At 48.8% G+C, this 26,128-nt stretch overlaps 1 protein-coding gene across 11 annotated transcripts in view; it reads left to right on the forward strand.

Annotated features, from left to right (window-relative positions):
- KDM2B (lysine demethylase 2B) overlaps window positions 1-26,128 on the forward strand; it is a 151,767-nt gene that overhangs the window by 108,904 nt on the left and 16,735 nt on the right. For all 11 annotated transcript variants that reach the window (XM_027044229.2, XM_027044226.2, XM_027044224.2 and 8 more), the window contains one exon: window positions 23,341-23,565. In XM_027044229.2, the coding sequence (XP_026900030.1) occupies window positions 23,341-23,565 (225 nt within the window). The remainder of the gene's footprint in view (window positions 1-23,340; window positions 23,566-26,128) is intronic.

Genomic DNA, 26,128 nt, shown 5'->3' on the forward strand with positions numbered 1-26,128 from the left:
CTTTCAAATCAAAGATGCTACTGAATCACCATCCGTCACCATTCCCCCGATTGGCTGTTCCCACCAGCGGTGATGGATTCGTTTTGATCCGTCTACACTCTGGCTGCTCCCTTTTATGACCAGGTGGCAGGATTTTGGGGGCCTGTCTGTGACCTTGGAACCAAGCCAGGAGAACTGAGCTTCTTTGAGGCTTGACCTCTGACCTCAGTCTTATTAGCAAGTTGACCTTCGGCTCACCAGCCAGACACTTCTACCCAGCTAGCTTGCCGGTGCTTTCACATGGAGGGAAACTGAGGAAGGAGGGGAGACTGAGCCACAGCTGTCTGCATCTTAACCCATCAGCTTGAGTGGCCAAACTGGGCTGCCACGTGAATTTCAATTATTGACAGTTTTTCTGGAGTTAGGAGCAGACAGGCTGGAGTGTGTATGCACAAGTACCCTGACAGGGGACATGGGACAGCCCTTTTCAGTTATTGGATTGGCTTCCTTATGGGGACGTTACAGGGCCACGCAGGAACCACGGCAGGAAGTGACACACACACACACCTGATGTCTGTGTTACTCTTGGTTCCCCTTTGTTTCTCTTCCCCTTCCTCTGCAGTTGGTCATTTAGATCTGGGAGGTTTGATAAGTGTGGGGTCCCTCTGGTGTGACACATAGCCCTTACCTGAAAGAGAGGCACATAATTCAATAAAAAGAGGCCCCGTGTACTTCCTGTTCTTTTTCTGCCCTGCTGTCGATTCCTGTCACCCCCGGAGTAATTAAATTGATGACGAGGAGAAGGAGGATGACGATAATGCCTGCCTTTTATTGTTGCCTACTCGGGGCCAGGTAGTTTCCCAGAAAGGCATTGCGGTCTAATGAGAGCCAGTCTTCAGGCTGCTGGCATCAGCTTTACCTGGGGAACTTGTAAAAAAAAAAAAAAAATACAGCTTCCTGGGCCTGGTCTGGGACATTGAGATTTAGTAGGTTTGCGGTGGGGCCTGGGAGGTCTACGCTTTCTTGACACTTTGCAGGCAATTCTCATGCGTGACTAGGGTGGGCTCTGGGGTCAGATGCATCTGGGAATTGAACCCAGGCTTTGCCACCAACTGTGTGGTTGTAGGCAAGTCTGAGCCTCAGTTTACTCATCTGTAAAAAGGGCTAATAGTGCCTTTCCTGTAGAGTTGCTGTGAGATGCCATCTGTAAAATACCTCGACAGTAGGCTATCAGTCAGTGATAGTTAATGTGATTTTTTGCAATTATGGCTTATAAGTAATTGACAACCCTGAATTTGCCTTCCAGAAGGCTGGTGATGGTCTCTATGGAAATAGCGGATATGGAAGGAATGGCATGGAGCAGGGGAAGGGGGTGAAGAGTTTAGAGACATTTCCCATCCTTCAGTTACCATTGGCTGGTGCAAACACTTAATCTCAAGCAAAGACCCTAGTGACTTCATTCTCCCCTAAGTAGTCATGGCTTTTCTGAAATGGCCGGCATACCCTTATGGGGGAGCTGGTTTAAAAAAGTGGTTCTCCTCCTTTATCCCTTCCTCACTCCCCCGAAAGGAGAAGTCCCGGGTGCTGTGGGTGACTGTTGCCTTAGACTGTGCCCCTGAGGGTTTGAGGCTGTTGAGGCCACAGGCTTTGCTTCTGGGTCAGGGTAGGAGGCGAGGGTGCCCAGTCTTTCCAGCTTCCTGAGAGCAGACTCCAAGAGCCGGTGGGTGTAATGCTCACGGGCCTGGAGGAAGCCAGCAGTGAAAGAGCCCTGGCACCAGGAGAGCAGAGAAAGGCAAGAGAAACCAGTGGATGGTGGGTAGGCTGCAGCGAGGGGAAGCAAATGGAAAACAATCTGGGGCCCCTCGTCTGGAATCCCCAGGGTTTTCCTCAGTGACAGCTGAGTCATCTGTGAAGTCCAGCAGGTTCCCAGGAGTGCAGCAGAAACCTGTGATGAAAGAGTACCCACAAAAATAGCCTGCTTATTCTGGAGAGTGTTGCACACAACATCAACAAGTAGAAAAATCCAGTTGGAAGAAAATCATCGGTGGTGAACGGAGAAGCTGGGGCTCAGGCCTCTGGACCAGTTTTTGTGAGCTCCGATTCCAAATCGGTTTGTGGCTGAACTCACATGGTTTTGCGAGCTGGATGACAGGGATTTCATCAGAACCCTCCCTTTTTGGTGGAGTGAACCGAAGCCGGAGGGTAGAAGCTTCTAGAGCACACCACATGAGACCTAGGCAGGACAGAACTGTGTCTTTGCCTGCTGACTTTTTGTAGGTAAGCGTCCTGTCTTCTCCCTGTGTCTTCACATTGTCCCCCCTCTGTACGTGTCTGTGTCCAAATTTCCTCCTTCTATAAGGACACCAGTCATACTGAATTAGGGCCCTAATAGCTTGATTTTAACTAAATCACCTCTGTAAAGACTCGATGTCATATTCTGACACATTAGGGTGGGTAAGACTTCACTATATGAATTTTGGGGCAGGTAAGATTCAGCCTATAGGGGCACCTGGGTGGCTCAGTCGGTTAAGCACCAGACTTTGGCTCAGGTCATGATCTCACGGTTTGTGGGTTCAAGCCCTAGGTCAGGCTCTGTGCTGACAACTCAGAGCCTGGAGCCTGCTTCGGTTTCTGTGTCTCCCTCTCTTTCTCTGCCCCTCCCCTGCTCACACGCTGTCTCTCTCTCTCAACAATAAATAAACATTAAAAAAAAAAAAAAGATTCAGCCTATAAACTTGTCAAGCCTTCCATCTTTAAATCATCTCCCAAATCCTTGACCCGGTCCCAAGTGCCCAAGTCTTCACTTGTGTTTCTGCCATGGAATCTCATGATTTTCTCTCATCTCCTCAACATTGTAGGGGAACTGAATTACTCCATATTTTCCATTTAGTTGCCTTGGTCTTTGCTCACACTATTCCCCTTCTGGAAATGCCCTTCTTATTTCCCCATGTACAAAATTTCCACCTCTAAGCCCAGCCAAACTTCTTCACCAGGAAGCTTCCTGGGCTGGATGTTTTCTATTTGTACCTTCAGAGCCCCTCTCCAGCCTTCTCCCACCTGCTCCAAAAGTGGGCTCCGTCAAAGGGCTTTCTTGCCTTCTCTGGCTTCTGGTTGGGCTCAGCCAATGGGAAGTACCAGCATGAGATGGAAATGTGGGAGGAGAAAGAGGCTGGGGTATTTATTCCCCCAGCTTCCTCCCCATGGGATCATTGAAGGTTGGCTGTTTCCTTCTTTTGAAGGCCACGATTCCTGTTTTGTGGCCTTCTCCAACTTTTTTCTCTGCATTTCCAGTCCAGTAACTGTTCCCTCTCATAGCCCATCAGCCAAAGGGAGGTAATGTCTCATGGCCGTTGCTAGGCTTGAGGTGCAACACTGTGCCTTGTAGATTTCCCTAACCCTACTTACCCTCTGCAAACTGAGTCTCTGTTAAACTCTCCCACATGACCTGGTATGAGGGTGCCAGGGTACCATCCATTTCCTGCCAAGATCCTGACGGCTGTACTTCCCCAGTCTCTCTTTCCACTGGACGTCTATATTCTACTCTGCATTTTATGGCCTTCACCAGCTTCCTGAGACTGGAGCTCATCTTATTAATTTTTTCCTTCTCCATTTTTATCCTGTCATGCACGATTTCTCCCAGATAGCAAGGACCCAGGAAATGTCTGTTGAGTGAATGAACTCGATCACAGGTTTTCGCAGCATTTCTAAAAGATGAAATTGGACTCCATCCGTTTCAGGCTCTTGGTTGTCTTTCTTCTACCTATGTCTCTTTGGTGAGAATGTGGATCTCTCCTTACTGCAACTTTTATGTCCCAGCCCCAGCCAACTGTGAAAGAATGCTAAATGGAATGTTCATTGCTCATGGGTACTTTTGGACCCTTTTTTTGTCCCTCAGATTTAAACAACCTTCTTTATCCCACTGGACTTAGAAATCACCTGGAATTTCTCAGCCATCGTCTGTGTCATTTTAGAACTGCTTTATTGAACTTTAAGTCAGCGTTCAGCTAAAATAACCTGTAATTAAAGTCTGCAGCCGAGGATTTCTTTCTTAGTCTGATAACCTGCTCAGCTGTCTGTGTTAATAACGCCAAAGACAAATTCTTGGAAAGCAATTGAAATATTGCGGGCTCCTGCCTTTGGTGGGGTAATTAGAAAGCCAGGCAGGCACTGTAAGTGATTGCCTGCCATTATCCTTGTTTTATTTCTGGAACAATGGCCTATCCTTCAGACTTTTCTTTTTTCTTTTTTTTTTAATTAAAAAAATTTTTTTTAACATGTATTTGTTCTTGAGAGACAGAGAGACAGTGCGAGCAGGGGAGGGGCAGAAAGAGAGGGAGACACGGAACCCGAAGCAGGCTCCAGGCTCCAAGCTGTCAGCACAAGCCCGACACGGGGCTCGAACTCAGGAACCATGAGATCATGACCTGAGCCAAAGTCAGCCATCCAATCGACTGAGCCATCCAGGTGCCCCTCCTTGGACTTTTCTTATTGTCAAATGTCATCATATATTTCCCATGTTAAAGGAGGACACTTGATCATTGACATGGGGAATAAGTTATCATGTTCTTCTGCGCCCCCCCCCCCCCATCATTTGGCTTTTTAATATTTATTGATTGATTGATGGATTGATTGATTGAGGAGGGGGGCAGAGAGAGAGGGAAACACAGAATCTGAAGCAGGCTCCAGGCTCTGAGCTGTTGGCACAGAGCCTGACATGGGGCTTGATCTCACGGACTGTGAGATCATGACCTGAGCTGAAGTCAGATGCTTAACCAACTGAGCCACCCAGGCGCCGTTCATTTGGCTTTTTTAGAAGGATAGATATGTGTGTGATCGCATGATGTTGCCAGGTAATGTGTTCTCCAAATTTAGGTGATCTAGAGAAAAAAAAGGCACGAGTAGGTGAACACAGGTGAGGTATTTACATCGTTTAACTTTGCTTTTTTGTTATAAAGGTGACAAGGGCAAGTGTATTTGTTGAGATGAGGGGAACTTTAATCACACATGAAGAAAGCAGGTGAGAAGGGACAGCTGGAGTAACACCTACTCTGAACCACTGGAGTTCTCCACCAGTGTGTGTAAATAACTAAGCAGCAAAACACTCTGAAGGAGTTGAGACATTTAGATTCATGTCTCCCTTGGTTAATGTTTATGGGACAGGATGGTTCCGTGGAGCAAGGCTTATTGGTTTGAGCATTCCCTATTGATATATCCGTTCTCCTGAGGGAGGGTATTTCTTTTATTTCCTTTTCTTTGATTCTTATCATATTTTTTTTAATTGTGGGAAAATAGATATAACGTAAAATTGATTGTTTTAATAACCATTTTATTTATTTGTTTGTTTATTTAAAATATTATCCTCTGGTCCTGTCTGTGAATGGGGGACCTGCCTTCTTCTTTTTTTTCTTTTTAAGTTTTTTTTTTTTTTTTTTGAGAGAGAGAAAACACCAGTGGGGGAGGCACAGAGAGAGAGAAGGAGAGAGAGAGTCCCAAGCAGGCTACACACTGTCAACACAGAGCCTGACCCAGGACTCTATCTCACAAACTGTGAGATCATGACCTGAGCTGAAATTAAGAATCAGATGCTTAATCAACTGAGCCACCCAAGCACCCCTTCAACTTGCTTTAGTTTTTATGCTGAAGTATTCTTTAGAAAGTTACAGACATCATGGCATTCTACTCCTAAATACTTAGGGCTTAGTTTACATCTCTGAAAAAGAAAAATATTTTTCTACACAGCTAAAATCATTTGGGTTACACCTACCAGAATTTATAATTCCTTAATACCACTTAGTGCCTGGTTATAGTGAGATTTCCCAAATTATCCTTTGCAGATGCTTTATCTAAACCAGGCTCCAATCCAGGACGGTACATTGAATCTATTTTCATTCTATTTCAATCTAGACCTTTCTCAGGACATTGATTTGTAAAGAAGATGGAACCATGTGTCCTCCAGAGGATCCCTTCACTATGTGAATTTTTCTGATTGCTTCCCTGTGGTGTCACGGAACTTTCCCCCTAGCTCTTGTAATTTCTGTAAACTGGAAATGAGATCTAAAGGCTTGGTTAAAGTTAAATATCATAAATGGTGGATTAAGGTGATGGTGGTCTGTTACCCCATTATTCAGTTATGGTTGTCCCTCTTTCTTCCAGAGAACAATCTGTAAGGGGATCCATTGACCCCCTGGTTCCCTGCTTCCCTCCATCATTCACTCATGGTTTTAGTACCAGTTGTTCATTCTTTCCTGTGTCAATAATTGTATTAAAAGATAAAAATGGAACTTTAGTTTATCATGCTCTCCCTTGTGAATTAGCTGGCATACCCTCCCCCAAATTTTATTGAGAAATAAATCACTGATATAAATTGTTGAGAATTACATCACTGACTTGGCTTTTTTCCCTACAGTTTTCCCTCATCAATTAGGGCCACCCTTAAATATAGTTCCTCCTGAAAAGACCATATACATGCTCAATTTTCCCCTTTTAAATACCAATTTTCAAAATAAGGAGTTGGTTTAATGGCCATTTCAAATGGTGACAGATGAGTTTGTCAGGCTTTTTCTATGTTGAGTGTCGTGATAAACTCATGGAATTTCTTAGATCCAGGGGGCTTTTCAAGGCAAATTGGCCTGCTGGAGATGAGCCATTTTTAAAGAAAAGCAAGAATGGTAAATGAAGAGAGGGCTATGGCTGCAGCCAAAGTGTGTGTGTGTGTGTGTGTGAGAGAGAGAGAGAGAGAGGAGTGTTCCCCCATCCCTACTCCCAGCCACACCAACCACTGTACATTTGCATTTCTCAGGCTTCCCTAAAGTCTTTAAAGCACCATCAGAGCCCAACAGACCACCACAGTGCCTGTTAGCAGCTCATTTAAGAGGTGATTCAACTATCTCTTTGGTTTGGTTAGTTTCAACATGCCCCAGGGTTTAGGGCCTACATTTCCTAACCAGGTTACCTTTCAGGAATAGGAATTAAGATCACTCTCAATGATGGTGGGTAAAAAAAAATATGTATTACATTGCATGGATATGCCACATTTTGGCTATTGTAAACAGCTGCTAATCAGTGATGAACTTAATTTTACTCCTGTTTTGCCTCTTGTCTATGTTATCATCCCATCTTAAGTAATCTTGGGATTCAGTCTTTTTCCTTTGAAAACTTTGAAAATGCAGAACTTTTTATGCTGATTCTGTAAGGTGTTTCTCTGGAGGATGGGGAGATACATAATGGGATGGGTGTCCATTAGGAAAGCAACGAAGGGAGGAGATTTGGTCTTGTTAAGAAGAAATATTTTTAAAGTACAGAAGTCTTGGTTGTAGGCCAGAATTATGCTGGCATTTTAGTATTTTTAGCCCCTCCTATTTTCCGGAGCCCCAGGGGAGAGGGGTTTGTAAAGTGAACTCATTTATTTCGTCCAAATTGAGTGTTCAGCCTTAGCCTGGATTTTTGTAGGGCAATGAGTAGAGAAGGGAAGTAACTTCCTAAGGTCAGCGAATGAACTGGAAATGGGGTGGATGGCGGGAAAACATTTCTCAGATCAATGCCGGTCACCTGTTAAATTAGTTAATCTTTAAAAAATCCTGTGCCCGGTCACAAATCTTCCAGTGAATGTAAATATTTGTTGGTTGATTTTGGTAACGTAAGGAGACATTATTAGGAGAGGAACCCCATTTAAAAGAAAGCTCAGTCTGTTTAAAGGACCCATATGACAAATATACATGGTTTTTAAATGCTTGTGGAATGAATGACTCTCCAGGGGGAAAATAGAAAGCAATTAAATAACATTATTTCCTCGGCAGAAATCACTGCAGCCCTTGGCTGGTCATACAGACACTCTTTGAACTGTAGTTTCATCCAGGCAACCCTGGAATCAGTCCTAAGTTGCTATGTGACACAATGTAAAAAATCCTCTGATTTACATTTTATTAGAAAAATAACTCTCCAAGAGACCGCCTTTTGCTGTTAAGGGGGAAAAAAACCTATTGAAAAACAGAGACAAAGGTAAAATATAGTAAAATAACTGAAGCACGCATTCCCTGGTGCTTGTTAAGTATAAATTATTACTTGTGCTGGGAAGCTACCCCTTCGTGTGCCTGTTCTGTCATTTCTGTTCCCTCCTTAGGGGCATGTTTACAAATGGGGTCCATTGGCTTAGGACTGTGCCAGCCCGTTACTGGTCTGGACAGAGAATCCATTCTCTTTCCCTGCCTTGATCCTCTGGAAAATAATGTTCCCAAGCTTTAGCCATGCCCTTTGTGACATGGGCACAAGGAAAGGGGCCACACATAGGAGAAACCCTTGTCCTAGGGAAGTCCAGAGTCCAGCGGGCAACTTGTCCCTGTTCCTGGAAATGGGGGGATAGAGAAGATGGCTCCCCTCCTTTAACTTAATAAGCTCAGGGCTTGTGCCTGCACTGGGGACAGCCTGCAGTGTCCTTAGGTGGCTAATTCTGGGCACAATCTCTCAGCATATAGGGGTCATTCCTGGTATCTCATGATCTGATAGGCAGACCAGAAAATTAAATGACAGAGAGAAAACAGGGAAGTGGGTGCCGACTGTGACCAAGGCTGATTCGGCTCCCATCTGTTTTTTGTTTATTTCTTCCCTGCTTGGTGGAAGTTCTGGTCCTCCTGGCTCAGGGCAAGCACCAACTGCTCGGGTGGCATCAGCTTTGGGAAGCTCTTTCTAAGAATATAAGCCTTGGCTAAGTGGAGCTGGGAGAGCATTCAGCTCTGAGGGTCAAAGATGAGGCAAAGATGAGGGAGAAAGGATAAGCCTAGAAGCACAATGTAAACACTAAATTTTCAGGTGGCAATTCTGCTGGTCCCAGGCTAGCATAATGTATTTCTGAATACATTTTTTCTTAAAATTTTTAATGTTTATTTATTTTTAAGAGCAAGAGACAGAGTGAGAGCAGGGGAGGGGCAGAGAGAGAGAGAGAGATACAGATTCTGAAGCAGACTGTAGACTCCAAGCTGTCAGCACAGAGCCCGATGCGGGGCTCGAACTCATAAACTGCGAGATCATGACCTGAGCTGAAGTTGGATGCTTAACCGACTGAGCTACCCAAGCACCCCTTAATCGTTTTTAAAGTTTATTTTTATTTATTTTGAGAGAGAGATAGCAAGGGGGTGGGGGCAGAGAGAGAGGGAGACAGATCCCAAGCAGGCTCTGCACTGTCAGTGCAGAGCCCGATGCAGGGCTCAAACTCATGAACCATGAGATCATAACTCGAGCCGAAGTCAAGAATTGGATGCTTAACCGACTGATCCACCAAGGTGCCCCTAGCATAATGTATTTTATATACAGCCCAGCACGCTTTTAATACAAAACAAATGTTGGATAATTGTGTGTGCCAATTAGCTAAAGGAAACTTGACCGAGGGGAGGAGTAAGAAGTTCTTTGCAAGTGTCAAAAGAGGAATTAGAAAAAAAAATTGTTAATGTTTTATTTATTTATGAGAGAGAGAGAGACAGAGTGTGAGCGGGGGAAGGGCAGAGAGAGGGACACACAGAATCGGAAGTAAGCTCCAGGCTCCGAGCTGACAGCACAGAGCCCGACGTGCGGCTCGGGCTCACAAACCGTGAGATCGTGACCTGAACCAAAGTTGACGCTTAACTGACTGAGCCACCCAGGCACCCCTCAAAAGAGGAATTTTGAAGAGGTGTTAGGATAGTGGCTGGCAGGAGCCTTCTTACTGTTTGGAGAGGATCCACTGCATTATCATGTCTCACTCCTGATTTCCTACTTCCAGACCTGGCCCCTGACAGATGATTGATCAGACAGCAGTTTGGTTACGAAAACCATACCTATCTGCCTTGAAATTGAATTTGAACCGAGAATACAGAATTTGCAAAATTGAATAAGGGATAGTTGATTTAATTCTACAGAAGTCTGAGTTTTTCACTTGGATGCTTGTATCGATCTCATTTGGCATCCTCTTTTGGCTCTGGCGTGAGGGATCGGAGCTGTGTGATTAACAGCCCAAGCCCCAGGCTCTCGGCTCTAGGCTCCAGCTGCCTGCGGAGTCAGATCCAGGTGCTTTCATTTCCTAGCAGCAATATGCCTCAGTTTCCTCATCTATAAAATGGGTGAACAATGGTACATACCTGATAGGGCTGTTTAATGGGATAAATAAGAACCTCAGTCAGTTAAGTGTCCGGACTCTTAATTTCGGTTCAGTTCATGATCTCACGGTCTGCATTGACAGCGAGGAGCCTGCTTGGGATTCTTTCTCTCCTTCTCTCTCTGCCTCTCCCCCAGTTATGCATTCTGTCTCCCTGAAAGAAAATGAACAAACAAACAAAAAGGCATAGGACATCTGGGTGGCTCTATCTAAGTGTCCAATTCTTGATTTCAGCTCAGGTCATGATCTCGAGGTCAGTGAGTTTAAGCCCCACATCTGGCTCCGTACTGACAGTGCAGAGCCTGCTTGGGATTCTCTCTCTCCCTCTCTCTCTCTGCCCCTCCCCCACTTGTGTGCATGTGCTCTCCCTCAAAATAAATAAATGAACTTAAAAAATAAATAGAGGTAGGGGCATCTGGGTGGCTCAGTCAGTTAAGCATCTGACTTTGGCTCAGGTCATGATTTCATGGTTGGTGAATTTGAGCCCTGCATTGGGGGAGCTCAAACCCCGCTTCGGGTGAGCCCCGCTTCTCTCTCCCTCCCTCTCTCTCTCTGCCCCTTGTGGGATTCTCTCTCTTCTCTCTTTCCCTCTCTCTCTCTGCCCCTTCTACCCTTGCCTCACTCACTTGCACCCTCTCTTTCAAAAAAGTATACGGAATAATGAGATAATGTCTATAAGACACTTACCACTGGCTCTAGCCCTGCAATCATGCTTTAGTAAATATTAGCTGCTGTTATTGTCTGGACCCCTGAAGGATGGGGGTCTCTGGGTGGTGTTATTATATAAGGGACCCTGGGCTTGACAGTATTTCCTAATTTTCTTTGGGTCTCCATTTCCTCATTTGTGAAGTGAGGGGGTCTGGTGAGGCCCCTTCTAGTTCAGAAATGGTATGGTGGAAGGAAGTTTGTGTTAGCTACAGCTTCTGTTTATCAACATTTTCCCCTTCTCTTCTTTGTGCCATGATAAATGGGAACCGTGTCTTTTTACTTCCTTAAATACAGAAAAGAGCTTTTGAGAGTTCAAAAGAAATAGCCCGAAGACAAGTCTAGGTGATCTTGCATTCCTGATAAGCAATGGGAGAGACCTTCAAGAAAAAGTCCCACTTCCTTACCTTTGCAGTTCTGACCACAATGAATGACAATGAAGTAAAAGCATGATTAGCATATTATCAGCCCCTCCCCTTTATTTTAAGGGGCTTCCTAATGGGTAGAATGGCCCCTAAGAGGTCATCAGATACAGACTTAGGTCCATCACTGTAGATTTTTAAAAGCTGAGATCTTTGGGGATGGAGTAAGGTAGAGGAGGGGGATATTCTTTTGCATTTTGTTTTTGCTAACCTTGAGTGGCTTGTGGAAACTATAAAGAAACTATAAGGAAGAAGGCAGGAAGGAAACGCAGAATAAATATGTTTCAGTAAAGAGCAAGTCTGTTGGGATTTTTCCCCCATAGTGTCAGTGGGTGTATAAATTTCCTACAGACTTCAGAATCCACTCAGTAAAACTGACATTCCTGCTTACCCACTCCTGCTGACTCCCTGCTGGAAGCTCCTGAGTTTTACTTACAAGGTCTCTGCCACATACATTCTGCCTTCCTTGAAAGCCCAGGCCGTGACCTGCCTGTGGGTCCCTTCTGTTCTCACAGTGGATTTCATGGCCAGTGGCCTGGGCATGAATAACAGTTGGACAACACTGCAGAGTTGATTACGAGATTTCACAGCTAATAAGCTTTTTCTTGGGAAAGCCTTTGATCCCTGCAGAAGGTTGCTCATCCTTGGGTTGGGCATGCCTTCCCATTTTACAGATGAAGAAACTGAGCACACACAGGTACGCATGTTTAGCGTCATATTGGACATTCCTAGTTAGACGATAAGTATGCCAGCTGCCCAGCTAAGTCATCTGCGCCTTGTCTTGAGTTTAACTGTGGTTTTGATGCTTATAACAAACAGCATTGATTACTCTAGCTAATGGTCAGAGCTCCTCTTCGGAATAAGGGCAGGGGGAGGAAAGTGTCCCATAGACATTTTTTAATTTTTTTAATGAATCTCAATCTGGATTTCCAGTAACAATTTTCTGCAGGACTGGGCTGCTTTTGGATTAAGCATTAAGAGTTACAGTTTAAATTCTTTACAGTTTAAGAATTTAGAACCCATTCCTTCTGGGCCAGGCTCAGACACTGCCAATCTCATAGGAGAACTGGGTTCTGGCCTGCAAGTGCCCTGCCCCTTCTGAGATCGCTTCCAGGGCATATCACCTCCAGGGTACCACTGGAAGGAGGGTTTCTGTCCAAGACGGTGGGGCGCCCAACTCGGGGCAGAGTGCATTCAGGGCGTTCTCTCTGGGAGCGTCCAACTCCGGCATCTCTGTGGGAACTCCCGCCTGCACCACAGTACGTTTCACGTGGACTCCCTCTTGATCTGGAAAGGCAAACCTGAGAGCAGAGAGGGCAGCGTCAGGGTACCTGCCCAACCCAACTGCCCGCTTCCGGGGGAACTGAGCCCCCACACCGTATGCAAGCCAGTGGGCCTAAAAGCTCCGGGTACGGGACTCCCGTATTCGCGGGCATCAGGTCCTGGTCCCAAAGCATGTGCAAACCTGGGAGCCTGTGTGCCCGCTGCCGGGGGCACAGGGAGTCTTGCTTGGCGTCGCGTGCAGGGCCGCCCCCCGTGGCCGGTGCGCCCCGGGGCTCCTACCAGACGCCCCGCAGGACCACACAAAAGACCCCACCCCAGGTCGGGCGTGCATTTCCTGTTAGAGCGGCGGCGGCGTGCAGCCACCCATGTGCATCCCGCGGCGCGCGGGCCGGGCGGGCCGCGGGGCACGCCCCCACGCAGTCCCAGTCCCCGCGCGCCGGCCGCGAGGGGCCGCCCTCGGCGGGCCCGCCCCCATGTCACCGCCGGCCGGGCTCCCTTTGTGTGCGGCCCGAGCGCCGCGGCCGCGCCATTGGCCCGCCGGCCCGGGGGGCCAGCCCCTTCCTGGCTCGCTTCATGCATATGCATGAGCGCCCCGGCCCTCCCCGCGCCGGCCCCTCCCCGCCCCCTCCCGCGCGGGCGTGCGAGGCGCGCGGCGCGGCTCCCTCCTCGCGGCAGCAGGCGCCCGAGCCCGAGCCCGAGCCCGAGCCCGAGCCAGGGCGAGCCGAGCCTGCTCCGGGCGGGCGGCGGCGGCGGCGCCGCTCCAGCCATGTCAGCGCGCGCGAGCCTGGGCCCACCATGAGCCATGGCCATGTCCGTGAGCGCCGAGGACGACGACTATGAATCGGAGCCGGACCAGGTCGGCGGCCCGGGGTGGGGCTGAGGGAGGGACCCGCCGCCCGCCCGCCCGCCGATCTCCCGACCGACCGACTGACGCGCCCCGGGCGGCAGCGACGCCGCGGCCGCCGCGATGAGGAGAAAGTTTTGCAGCCGCCGCCGGCGGGGCCGCCAGGGCCGGGCCCGAGCGGGGCGTGGAGGAGCTCGGCAGGCCGGCGGCCGCCGGGGCGCCGCGGGCCCCGCAGCCGGCCCGGGCAGGGGGCGTGTGCGAGCGGCTGTGCGCGAGGGTGGCCGGCAGTGCCGCGGGGACAATGTGGGCCTCGCCGTCGGGCGGGCCCTGCCGGGCGCGGGCCACCGCCCGCGGGCAAGTTGCGGGCGCCGGCGCTGGCGGCCAGGGCGCGCCTCGCCCTCCCCTCGAGCCCTCGCCCGCGGCCCACGCGCGTGCCGGCCGCCCTGGGCGCACCCGGACCTGCGGCCGCCTGCGCCTCCCTCTTTTCTGTTTGCAAAGTTGCACCGGGACCCTCGGCCTCTGGGCTGGAGGACGCCGCGGCCCGGGGCCCGTGGGCCCGACGGCCGGAGCTTTTGTCTGGGCGCCGCGCGCCCGCCGCCCGCCGTGGGCAGACGGAGACAGGAAGGGGTGCGAGCCGCGGGCCGGCGCGGGGAATCCGGAACCCGGCGAGTGCGCTCCGCCACGGCGGGGCGGAGGAAGCCGTGACCCCAGATGGCAGTATTTGGCCTGGGTTGGATTTAGAAGGGAAAGCAACCTCTCTTGGGACGAGGGGGGAGAAATCTGTGTATAAAACAAAGCCCTGGGTGTGTTTACGGCATGAATTTGCTCCGGGAACATTCGTGTTTAGGAAGCGGGGGAAGAAAGTTGAGGTTTTACGGAGTGCAGTCTGCACAATGTTTGAAACAGGACACAGGCTAGGTGGACTTGTGCGAGGAATTAAGCATGGGGTGGGTTAAGTTATCATGGGGGCATGGCACCAGGTGAATAAGATGCTTATTTATAATCCTGGGTGCATTTCCTCAGTGGAATAAAGATGTTTTGGAATGTTCAGGCCGAGATGTAGGAACGACTTTCTCGTCCGTTGGGGGCGATTGAGGAAGCGCTGTATATGCTGCGCTTAAATTGTATCAGACACATCATTAAGTGGTTTTATCCAACAGACGAAGTTAAATCTTATTGTTTAGTTGCATTTTACTGTTTTCTGAGTTTTGCTGGGATATTTTTCAGGCACATGCACCTTATGAGACGTTCCTGAATCTCGCTGGTCTTAGGCATTGGGTTAACCCAGAGACAACCCAAGTGGTTTTTGTCTTGGAACTTTTATCAAGTCAGCAGCACAGTGTGTGAATGGTTCTCACTTCTTGCTTCTTGGTTCACACCAAATCTTGGTTTGAAAAATTTTCAGTTCAGTTTGGGTCTGCTTAATTCCTGCCAGCAGGTTACTCTTTCTGCATCTGCTTATTCACAAGAAGACACTGGTAGCCAGCCTGGACTGTGCTTTGGTGTTTCTGGATTGAGGTTCCTGTTACTTGCTTTTGTTTTGGTTTTTTAATTCGGCCACACCCTGTGGCCTATGGTAGATGCAATCTTTGACAAGGTATGAAAGAAGATTTCATGTGTCTCTGGGCTAAAACCCACGGTTTTCAGGTCTGCCACTCCTGAGAGAGCCTTCCTTCAGGAGAGGACCTGTGCTCCCGGTAGCCAGACTGCTTTCCCCCTCCTGAGGATAGTCAGCCCTGTGTGGCCCTTCTGGAGCTGTCAGCAACAGAAGTTCTTGAGCTTCACTTTAAGGCGGTCTGTTTCACTCAGGTGTATTGAGCTGACCCCTAAGCCAGGTCAGTGGGCAGCAGGTTTTTCGCATATTCCCGGCAGAGAAGAAGATTGTCCGTGAAGGACCGCACGCCTGCGGAAGCTCCAGGCTGTAACTCCCTGCTGTTGGCCTCCTCTAGCCCTTCCTCACTAGGTTTTTCAGCCTTTCTCAGCCTCAGGATTTCTTGGGCCTGAGAACAGTGGCTTCCTCTACGGATCTCGAAAGCATTTGCGTCTTTCCACCAGAGAGTGAGTCTCTGGGCTCTAGACCCCACTCTTCTGTAAAGTGTCCTCCAGGGAGGAGTGGGCACGCAGGTACACTCACGAAGAGACTGGCGGAGGCCCTGTCGGGAATTGCTCTTGCCCAGTTACCCCCAGCAGCTGCACCTGGCCCCTCCCACACCCACCCCGCATCAGAATTTTGCCTGTTTCACTTTAAAAGTCCGTGCCCATCTCTAGTGCCCACCTGAGGCTGGTGTCCGGTCCTGGGCGACATCAGGCTTCCTTAGGTGTGTCTGCCCTGTGGCTTCCCCCAGCAGCCTGGGTTTCCCCCCTCCCTGCTCCCAGTGTGGGGTGGGGGCGAGGTGGTGATGGTGGGCAGGAGGAGACCCCTTGCCTGCTCTTTGCCAGTGCTCACTCTTGGCTGGGCCTTCTCCCCTGGACTTGATTTGCTTCTCCAGTGCAGAATGTGTCAGAAAATTCTTTAGCTGTGTTCAGTTTGAGGAGATGCCCCCAAAAAAAGGGCTGTTAATGAGAATATGTGTTCCATCTTTTTTTTTAACCCCTGAAGTGAAAATAGCTTTGTTCCTTTTCTTAAACTAAAAGTGATTGTTGTTTTAAAAAAGTAAAAATAATAGAAAATTATGGAGAGGAAAATCTCTCAGAAGTTTATGCAGCCATAACTACTGTATTACTCATTGTAGCTTCTTATGAAATTTTAAGACAGGGGTCCCTGAACCTTCCTGAAATAATATCAAAGGTTTGTGACTTTGTGTGCATTTTTCTGGGAAAAGGTCCTTAGCTTTCCTCAGATTCTCCAGAGGTCCTCGCATCCCCTGGGTTTCCGGTAGCTCTCGTGTTTTTATTCTCTTGCTCCTTACCCTCAGTATATAAACAAACCAAAGCCCTCCCTGGAGTCTACAGGTGTGTGTTAAGGGGCCCCACACTGCTGCTAACATCCAGCTTTTCCTGGGATGTCCATTATGCATGAAGATTTGGGAACAGACATATGTTGAGGTGAATCTATGTTATGCAGTAGAATACAGCATTAGCATGACAGATGTGGGGGGGGGGGTCATCACTACCCCTCGTGGGGCTGAGGGTCAGTGTGCTGCTGTTGGGGGTAGCTTGCTGGAAAATATACAACGGTCTTCACTGTAAAACCACACAGCCGCATTTCACTGTTTTTCTCACTGACTCCTCTGGACAGTCGTCCCTTCTTGAAACTCTTCCCTGGCTCAGGGATGACCCAACCGCCTGCTGCTTTGCCTGCCTTTCCGGCCGTTCCTCCGCGGGCTGGTCTTTCTCACTGGCCCTTGAATGTCCGTAGTCTTGGAGGTAGTGTCCAGGACCCTCTTTTCACTCTGCCCGTCCTCCCTGGGCAGCTTTGTGGACTTAACTAGTTTAACAGTATGTGATGCTGACTCCCGGCTGTGGATCCACTCTGGTCCCTCCCGCTGCCGGCCAGCTTCCTTGAATGTCCTGTGGCTCCTCAGATTCTGTGTGTCCACGGTGGAGTCACTGATCTTTCCTTCCTCTCCTAGGCCCCTTGTTCTCCTGTTGCTCAAGCTATAAACCTCAGAGCTTTCCAGGGCTCTTTCTGCTTGTATGCCCCATGTTCAGGCAGCCTCCGGGGTCTTCTAAAACCAGGTCTGCTTCTAAAACATGTCCTCAATCATCCCCTCCCTGTCAACGCTTCTGTGGCTTCTGCTCATGCCTTCATCATCTTCAGCCTGGACTGCTGTCGTCGTACCCTTCTCAACTCCTCTCCCCACCTGTCATCTTGCTCACTGTCCAGAAAGTCACTCCTCACATTTGTGCATGTTGCTCCTGAGCGTAAAGTCCTTTCACTGCTCTTACAGGGGACACCGTATTTCTGTGTCCTATGAGGCCCTACAAGATTGGGCTTCTGACATCTCAAGTAGTTGTGTCAGGCTATTGAACATGTCATGTCGCTTCACGTCTCTATCTTATTACCCTTCTTTCTGCCTAGAATATCTGCTCCCTACCCTCGGCCTGAAGATGCGGCTTGTTCTCCCTTAAGACCCACCTTAGTCGCCACCTCCTCTGTCTGTGACCCTTTTCCCAATATCCCTTCCCAGTGAGATGAGGCATTTCTTCTGGGTCAGCATGCCAGGGGCCATGCTTTAGAGTCACTGCTGAGGCTCACATCTCAGCTTCTCATTCATTGGCAGTGTGACATTAGGTAGATGACTTTGCTGTGCCTCGGTTTCCTCACTTTTTTTTTCTTTCAGTTTCCTCCTGAATGGAGATCATAATTTCTGTCTCATAGGTTACTGATGCGAATATTGAAAGGAATGATTACTTCAGACAGCGTTACTTGTAATATCATTATCATCACCATCACATTGCATTGCATTTACGTGGTTGTTTGTTTTTCTCACCCTAGACTCTAATGCCTTTGAGAGTATGGGATGCATCTTATTCATCTCTGTATTCCCAGCACCTACCATTGAATCTGGTACAGAATTCTCAGCCAGAAAACACTTGAGTAGGCAGGTGGGTGAACCTGTGACTCATTAATGAATGAGTCTCCAGTGCAGATTACATACGTTAAGCATCTTTCCATGTGCTTGTTCCCCATTTGTATGTATGTTTTTGAAAATATACCTATTTAAATCCTTTGTCCACTTTTTAATTAAAAAAAATTTTTTTTTAATGTTTATCTTTGTTTTTGAGACAGAGAGAGACAGAGCATGAGTGGGGGAGAGGCAGAGAGAGAGGGAGACACAGAATCTGAAGCAGGCTCCAAGTTCTGAGCTGTCAGCACAGAGCCCGATGTGGGGCTGGAACTTGTCAACTGCAAGATTGTGACCTGAGCTGAAGTCAGATGCTCAACCGACTGAGCCACCCAGGCGCCCCTAAATCCTTTGTCCATTTTAAAATTGGGATGTTTGTCTTTTTATTGTTGAGTCATTAGAGTTCTTTATATATTTTAGATACTAGTCCCTTACCAAATGTATTATTTGCAATGTGTTCTCCCACTCTCTGGGCTTTTTCACCTGATTGTGCCCCTTTTGAGCACAAAAATTTTCAGTTTTGAAGTTTAGTCCATCTCTTTTCTTTTGTTGCCTCTGCTTTTGGTGTCCTATCCAAGAAATCATTGCCTAATCCAGGGTCATGAAGGCTTACCCTTTTGTTTTCTTCTAAGAGTTTTATAGTTTTAGCTCTTACATTTAGGTAAGAGGTAATTTGAGGTAATATTTTACAAATAGTGTGAGGTAGGGGATCAACTTCATTGTTTTTGCATGTCCCTGCATCATGTGTTGAAAAGACTATTCTCTTCCCCGACTAAATCATCTTGACACACTTGCCGAAAATCACTTGGTCTCAAAATTCATTTTGTCATAAATATTGTGAGGGTTTATTTCTGGATTCTCAATTCCGTTGATCAATATGTCTGTCCTTATGCCAGCATCACATAGTCTTGTTTACTGGAGCTTTGTAGTAAGTATTGAAATCAAGAAGTATTTATCCTCCAACTTTGCTCTTCATTTTCAAGATTGTTTTGGCCTTTCCAGGTCCCTGGCATTTCCACATGAATTTTAAGGTCAGCTTGTTGATTTCTGCAAAAAAAAAAAAGAAAAAAAAAAAACAGCTGGGACTTTCACAGGGATTGCATAGAATTTATAAATCACTTTGGGGAGTATTGCCATCATGACAATATTAAGTCTCTCAATCCATGAACATGGGATGTCTTTTCATTAATTTAGGTTAATCCAAGTAATTTTATTCCCAGTATTTTAGACATGAGGGATTGAAGAGGTTCTGCCCAAGAATATTCAGGAGAAGAGGATCTGATGGATAGGATGCACTGTTAATATTTGTGGAATGAATGAACAAGTGAATGAAAGAACTACCAAAATACTATTGCTGTTAAGGAAAATGCTTAGGAGTAACTGATGGAGAAGAGGTGTCAGAATACTATGTTTTGTGTGGGGGACAGTTATGGACGCTAGATGTCCTTAACAGGTGGAGCTGGGCTGATAAAATCAACAAGTGGCCTTGGGGTTGAGGAGGCCAGTTTGTAAAGTGAAAGTCAGTGGATACCATCACTCCATTTTGCTGAGAATAGTTCATGCTGAAATTAACAAAGATGCATTCTGGGTTACTTGAACAAATAGAGGCAAAGGTAGGATAGAGTGGAATTTAGAATTGGTTTTGAACTTTTAAGTGTTTTTAAATTTAGTTTTGAGAGAGACAGGGTGCAAGGCGGGGGAGGGGCAGAGAGTGAGGGAGACACAGAATCTGAAGCAGGTTCCAGTCTGTGAGCTGTCAGCAGAGCCAGACGTGGGGCTTGAACTCACAAACCGCAAGTTCACGACCTGAGTCAAAGTCGGACACTTAACTGACTGAGCCACCCAGGCACCCTGAGTTTTGAACCTTTAGGTATCACGCAGAAGAGATTAGGACAGAAGTTTCATGCCAGAATGACAGGGCTTTGACTTGTTTACCTTCCTTAATAGAGACCCTCCACTGTCTTTTTCACCTGTTGATTTTCTGGGTGGTCTTTCTTAGGTGCCTGCATTTCAAGTGTTGCTCAGCTGACTCCTGACAAGCCAGCTGGTGTCCACTGCCCGCAAAAACTAGCCATGAGGCTGTAGGTGGCAGCAGCTTTTCTAGCTTGACTTGGCAGCTGGCTAGAGAGGGCCTGAGTCAAGGTCTTCAGAAACAGAGCCTCCTCACACCTCTTCTTCCAGGACATCGTCTCTCATTTGCCCTGTCATTTTCCGGGATGTCTCAGCTGCCATTGGGATCCTGAAGAATTTGGGTTTTTTTCATGGGTTGGAAAAGTGCCTCTCTGGAGAGGAATGTACTTTGGAAAGCACTGGAAGGTAGACTTGTTTCACAGTCACTTATGAGCTCTGTGACCCTGGCTGGATTGGCCTAACTTTTGACTTCAGAGGGACACTGTCCCCATGGCCAGTAAGGACAGAGGTGCCCAGCAGCTATTTATACCTGACGCTCCTGAGTGGAAGAAGAGAACCGTGTTTGGACCCCAGGAATGTTTTTAGTCCTTCACCAAAGCGGCTAGTCCTTAGAATCTCCTGCTGTGGGAGTCAGAGTTTGAGCCCTTCCCCTCTGGTTTGTCCTTGGAGGTTGGACTGTGTGCACTGCCCTCACATCTGTACCTGACTTGAGGCTCGGCACTGTCTGCCTCATTGCCAGGGTTTGAGGACTGAGTCACTTAGAGGACATGTGCTCTTTATAGGGGTAGAATCTTAGTCGCATTGGCTGTGACGGGAGGGAGAAACCTTCCTGGTTTCCACTTCTCTGGCAGTGAATGTGCTTCTGTGTACTTTCTTTTGGCACCTGTCCTACTATGGGCGTGAAGGCACTAACCAGGGGCCTCTTCCAAGGGTGTGTGCTCACCTCCAGTGGACTCCCGCCCTGCTGTGCCTGCCCGTGTGCTGTAATTCGTAGTGCTCAGAGCGCAGTCTGGGTGTGTGCTCATCCTCTACTGGCTCTGTCACCTTGGGCAAGCCACTTATCCTCCCTCTCCAGTCCCCTCATCTGAGAAATGGCATCTCTCATAGGGTCATTATTGGAAAAATAAGGTAATATGCAAAAAAGATGATCACAGTAGCAAGCATTCGGCAAATATCCACCATCACTGCTGTCACCGTCCTTGTCATCAGCTGCTTCTGCCTGGCACACTTGCTGCTCTCTGGTCAGCTGCTTAGTGTTCAGGTCCGTGACTCCTTATGTACCATTCTCATCTCCAAAGCCTCTGAAAACTCATCTTTTTTTTTTTTTTTTTTTCCCTTTACTACTCATCTGGCAGCAATACCTGACATGAATGTCCATGTATGTCGTGTGGGCCGATTTATCCCTCTTCTGGTGTTAGGGCTGCCAAGCTTCTCCTGTGTGTGACAAGGGGCACTCGAGACCTCGTTGGGGTGCAGTGTAAGGACTGGTGGGAGGGGGCCGCGAGACCTTCACTAGGGGAAGGCAGAGTAGCTTGTGTGGGAGCAGCCCCTTCCCCGAGGCAGCTGGTGGTGACAGGCCCATCTGTGGGTCTCCCTGGTGATAGGGCCGCTGTCCGGGCCACCTCACAGCTCAGGGTGGCCGTGACCGAGTGAGCGTGGAGTGGCTCTGTGGCAGCGGCAGGGTCAGGATGGGGTTGATGAGGACCAATGGGCCACCAGAGCCAGGTCTGGTGTCTCCCTTTCCCCTTTGGAGCTCAGGGCAAGCTGCGGGGGATAAAGATCAGAGGAGCAGCACTTCCAAGGTGAGCACCTCAGCCGTCAGACGGCTTTGCAGTTCCCTTGAATGTTGCAGGCTGCTAGGAAGATGAATTGGAGGGAAGGGACCACTTAGGTGTTGGTACTGAAGTGGGGTGCATGTCTGAGATCTTCATTCTGCGCAGGGACCACTGCACTGGAGAAGAGACGGATGAAAGGTGGACGGTGTTTCCTTCTGATGTGGCTGTTTCTAGATAGCCCCTGTGGTCTTGGGGGAAGGTGGTCCCTGGAAGGAGGACCCTTTGCACTGTTGCGATACATAGTAACCACACTTCTGGGCCCCCGGAACTGACTAGAGGAGCTAGTTTTCTTAGGGATCCGGGTGTGGCAAGCGAGTGAAATTAAAAGGCTGGGACTGGACTGGAGATTAATTGGCTGCAAAGAGCGTTAAGCATTTGAGGCCAATTCGATCTGATGGTTTGGGGTAAGGAGTGTCTCCCTGACAGATGAACCATTTTTCAGCAAACTCTCCTGCTACTTGGAAATGTGCTTCAGACAATGCAGGCTACATCCTGGTCCCTCCCACTTTTAGTCCCAGGTGCACAGGGCCCCTCAGCAGACTCTGTCCTCCAGCGGTTGGCCCAGGAACTCCACCACGGATCCTGGTTTGCAAGAGGCTCTGAGACTGCTGGCTGGGATATAAGGACCCCTGAACAGGACCTGTGGCTGGCTGGTTCACTCTTTCACATTTTTGCACTGCTTTCTGTTCATTTCCCTTCTGTTCTTCCTCTGAGTCACAGGGAAAGAAGCATTTGGAGCCCATTTAGAGAAGATCTTGAAGTCGGGGTTCCTTAGGGTTACTGTCTCATTCCACCTGGGTTTGTTTGGTTTATTGAGCACATCTGGTGTGCCAGGCCATCTTGTGAAAGGACAGTGGTGACAAGACTTTTGATAACCGCTTTCCTGAGTCTGCCTCATGGGGGAAGGCGCTCTGAACACAGGACAGGGAGGCTGCCAGAAGAAAGCAGTTGTAAACTGGGGCCTGCAGAAGAGTAGGCATTAGCCAAGCGGAGTGGGGAAGGGAGTCTGTGTTCCTGGCAGAGGGGACAGAGGCCTCCCGTGTGGCCGTGTACGGCCTCTCTCGGGAAGCACACGTAGTGGGACCTGGCCTGAGGCGGGCAGGGGCCTCTGCCGAGGCGTGGGGGCCCAGAAGGGTCTTGAGCCAGGACATGCTCTCAGAAGCAGGGTGTCCTCCTTTTACTTTCAGGGGCTGCCATAATAAACTACCCAAAACTGGGACACTTAACAGAAACTGACTCTCTCACAGTTCTGAAGGCCAGAAGTCTCAAATCAAGGTGTTAACAGGACCATGCTTGCTCTGAAGGCTCTAAGGGAGGATCCTGCCTTGTCTATTCCAACTTTTGGTGGAGCCTTTGGTGGCCGCAGACTTCCTTGGCTTATAGACCCATTACTCCAGTCACATGGCCATCTTCCTGTGTCTCCACATGTGTTCCCTCTGTGCCTGTGTCCAGACTTCCCCTTTCATAAGGATGCCAGTTGTACTGGATTAGGGCCCACCCTAATGACCTTATTTTAATTGGATCGCCTCTGTACAGGCCCTGTTTCTAAATAAGGTCGGAGCCTGAGGTCCTGGGGTTGGGACCTGAACACATCAGCCTCAGAGGCCCTGCGGTGGGGGTCCGGCCAGCCCTGCGGTCCATCTCACCGGCCCTGTGTGCTCTCCCGCAGAACCGGGCGGTAGGTCGGCCCAAGGGGAAGCTGGGCCCGGCCTCCGCCGTGAAGTTGGCCGCCAACCGGACGACGGCGGGAGCTCGCCGGCGCCGGACGCGATGCCGCAAGTGCGAGGCCTGCCTGCGGACCGAGTGCGGAGAGTGTCACTTCTGCAAGGACATGAAGAAGTTCGGGGGCCCCGGGCGGATGAAGCAGAGCTGTATCATGCGGCAGTGCATCGCGGTGAGTGCGGCAGCTGCGGCCACGCGGGGAGGCCCCTGGGGGCCTCTCCCCACACCCCCAGAGCAGAGCAGAGGTGGTGGCCCTGGTCCTCCTCTGAATCCAGACCCCACCTTCCTGGCTTGTTCTTCTGCTTGTTGGTCTGCCTCTTTTCTCCCTTAAAAGACAATGTTGCAGCTGCAGAAACCCCTAGGAGGGGCTCCCTTGTGGGAAGAAAGGGGGCTCTGACCAGTGCCGTTTCAGATTCCACATCGCAGGACTTGGGGGCAGACTTACCTTGCTGGGCCCCTTTTTCTTCACAGGCTGATGGCCTTAGAACTGCTTCCTTCCCTAGATGACCGAGTACTTTGAAGTGTCTGCCATTAAAGATGTCAGCCTGTCCTGTCTGTGACCCCATTGCCAACATTTATGGTCCAGTTCATGACGGTTCTGGGCCCTCCCTTCCTTCCTGTCCTGCCTTCAAAGTCAGAGGTCCAGGTGGAAGGTCAGTGCCCCGCCTGAGGGGACTGCCCCAGATAAAGACGGCTGATTTATGGTGCCCAGGAGCCGGGCTGCTGCAGAGCCTGGCTGGCCCCTCCACACTGCCTCACCCGCCCCAGCCTTGCTCCAGGACCGGCCATTGGCACAGACCCTGGCAAAACATGGTCTGGGGGTCTGTCCCTGGATCCCTACAGCACACACCCCACCTTCTGCAGGGTGCTGCTCCCAGGTCCTCGTGGTCCTCCCTGTGGGAACGGTGATCTGTCTGCTCCCGTGGGAAAGCAGGCTCAGCAGGAGGGACAGGATTCCCGGGAGAGCTGCTCTGAGGGCCCGGCCTGGCACTGGGTGCACCTTTCTCTCCGGCTGCCGCTGCCCCTTCTCCCTCCACACATACTGCCTGCGTTTTTGTTTTTGTTTTAGTTTAGTGTTTTGTTTGTATTTTTTCTTTTGTTTCTTAAGGTCAAAAACACAGAACAGAATTTGCCATCTTAACCGTTTTTAAGTGTCCAGTATAGTCATAATACCTACATACTCGTTGTGCAAGCTGATCTCTAGAACCTTTTCATCTTGCCAAATGGAAACCCTATATCCATCCAACAACTCCATTTCTCCTCCCCCAGCCCCTGGCAACCATCTTTCTACTGTCTGAGTGTGCCTGCTTTAGATCCCTCATATAAATGGTATTTCTCCTTCGGCGACTGGCTCATTTCACTGAACATCATGTTCTCAAGGTTCATCTACGTAGTGGCATGGGTCAGGATCTTTCTTTTCTTTCTTTCTTTCTTTCTTTCTTTCTTTCTTTCTTTCTTTCTTTCTTTCTTTCTTTCTTTCTTTCTTTCTTTCTTTCTTTCTTCTTTCTTTCTTTCTTTCTTTCTTTCTTTCTTTCTTCCCTTTCTTTCTTCTTTCTTTCTTCCTTTCTTTTCTTTCTTTTCTTTCTTTCATAAATTCTGTGCCCAACGTGAGGCTTGAACTCACAACCCCGAGATCAAGAGTTGCATGCTCTACCAACTGAGCCAGACAGGCACCCCAGGATCTCCTTCTTTTTAAAGACTGAATAGTATTCCATCATTTGTATGTGCTGTGTTTTCTTTATCTGTTCCTCTGTTGATGGACATTTAAGTTGCTTCTGCATCTCTTGGCTCTTGGGCACCGTGGGGGTGTCCAGTACCTCTCTGAGATCCTGTTTTGAATTCCCTTGGGTATATACCTGGAAGTAGGATTGTTGGATCATACGATAGCTCTACTTTTATTGGTTTCAGGGACCGCCATACTGTTTTCCGTAGAGGCTGCTCCATCGTACATTCCCACCAATGGTGTACAAGGGTTCCATTTTCTCCACATCCTCGCCAGCACTTGAGATTTACTGTTGTTTTGATAAGCAGTTGCCTGGATGGAAGTGAGGTGGTACTTCGTGGTGGTTTTGATCTGCATTTCCCTGATGATTGGTGACGTTGAGCATCTTTTCATATTTTGTTGGCCGTAGCTTTTTTGGAGAAATGTTTGTTTAAGTCCTTTGGCCATTTTTAAATTGGATTGTCTGTGTTTTTGTTGTTGAATTGGAATTCTTCATGTGCCCTAGATACTAACACATCATCACATACATTCGTGGGTTGCCTTTTCACTCTGTTGGTTGTTTTTCCTTTTGCTGTGCAGTTTTTGTTGGGTTACTTGTGTTTTTAATTGTTACCTCTACCCAGGTCATTTCCGTGGATTTCAGGAATGTTGGGAGTCCCCTTGAAATTAAATACAGGTTTTTGTCTGTGTGCCTACCTCTAGGTACATTTTTCTGGAGTGAGGGTCCATGTGACCCATCGCATGCTGTCAGGATTTACGATTTTGAGAATAGTGTCCCCTAAACACGGCATGTTGGCAGTGATCCAGCACTGTCTCTTCCTCTTCAGCCCTCCCCCGTCCCTGCCCTGTGTCCCAGGGCCAGTTATGGGACCTGCCTCTGATGTTACCTATGCTTTGCAGCCATGGTGCCTGCCACTGTGAGTGTTGGTTGAAGGAAACCTCAATTTTGTGTGTGTCTGTCCAACCTGATGTGGCTTTCGGAACTAATAGCAAGTGTCGTCTTGGCCTGACC

Source organism: Acinonyx jubatus, chromosome D3, assembly GCF_027475565.1.
Source record: "Acinonyx jubatus isolate Ajub_Pintada_27869175 chromosome D3, VMU_Ajub_asm_v1.0, whole genome shotgun sequence".
NCBI lineage: Eukaryota > Metazoa > Chordata > Mammalia > Carnivora > Felidae > Acinonyx > Acinonyx jubatus.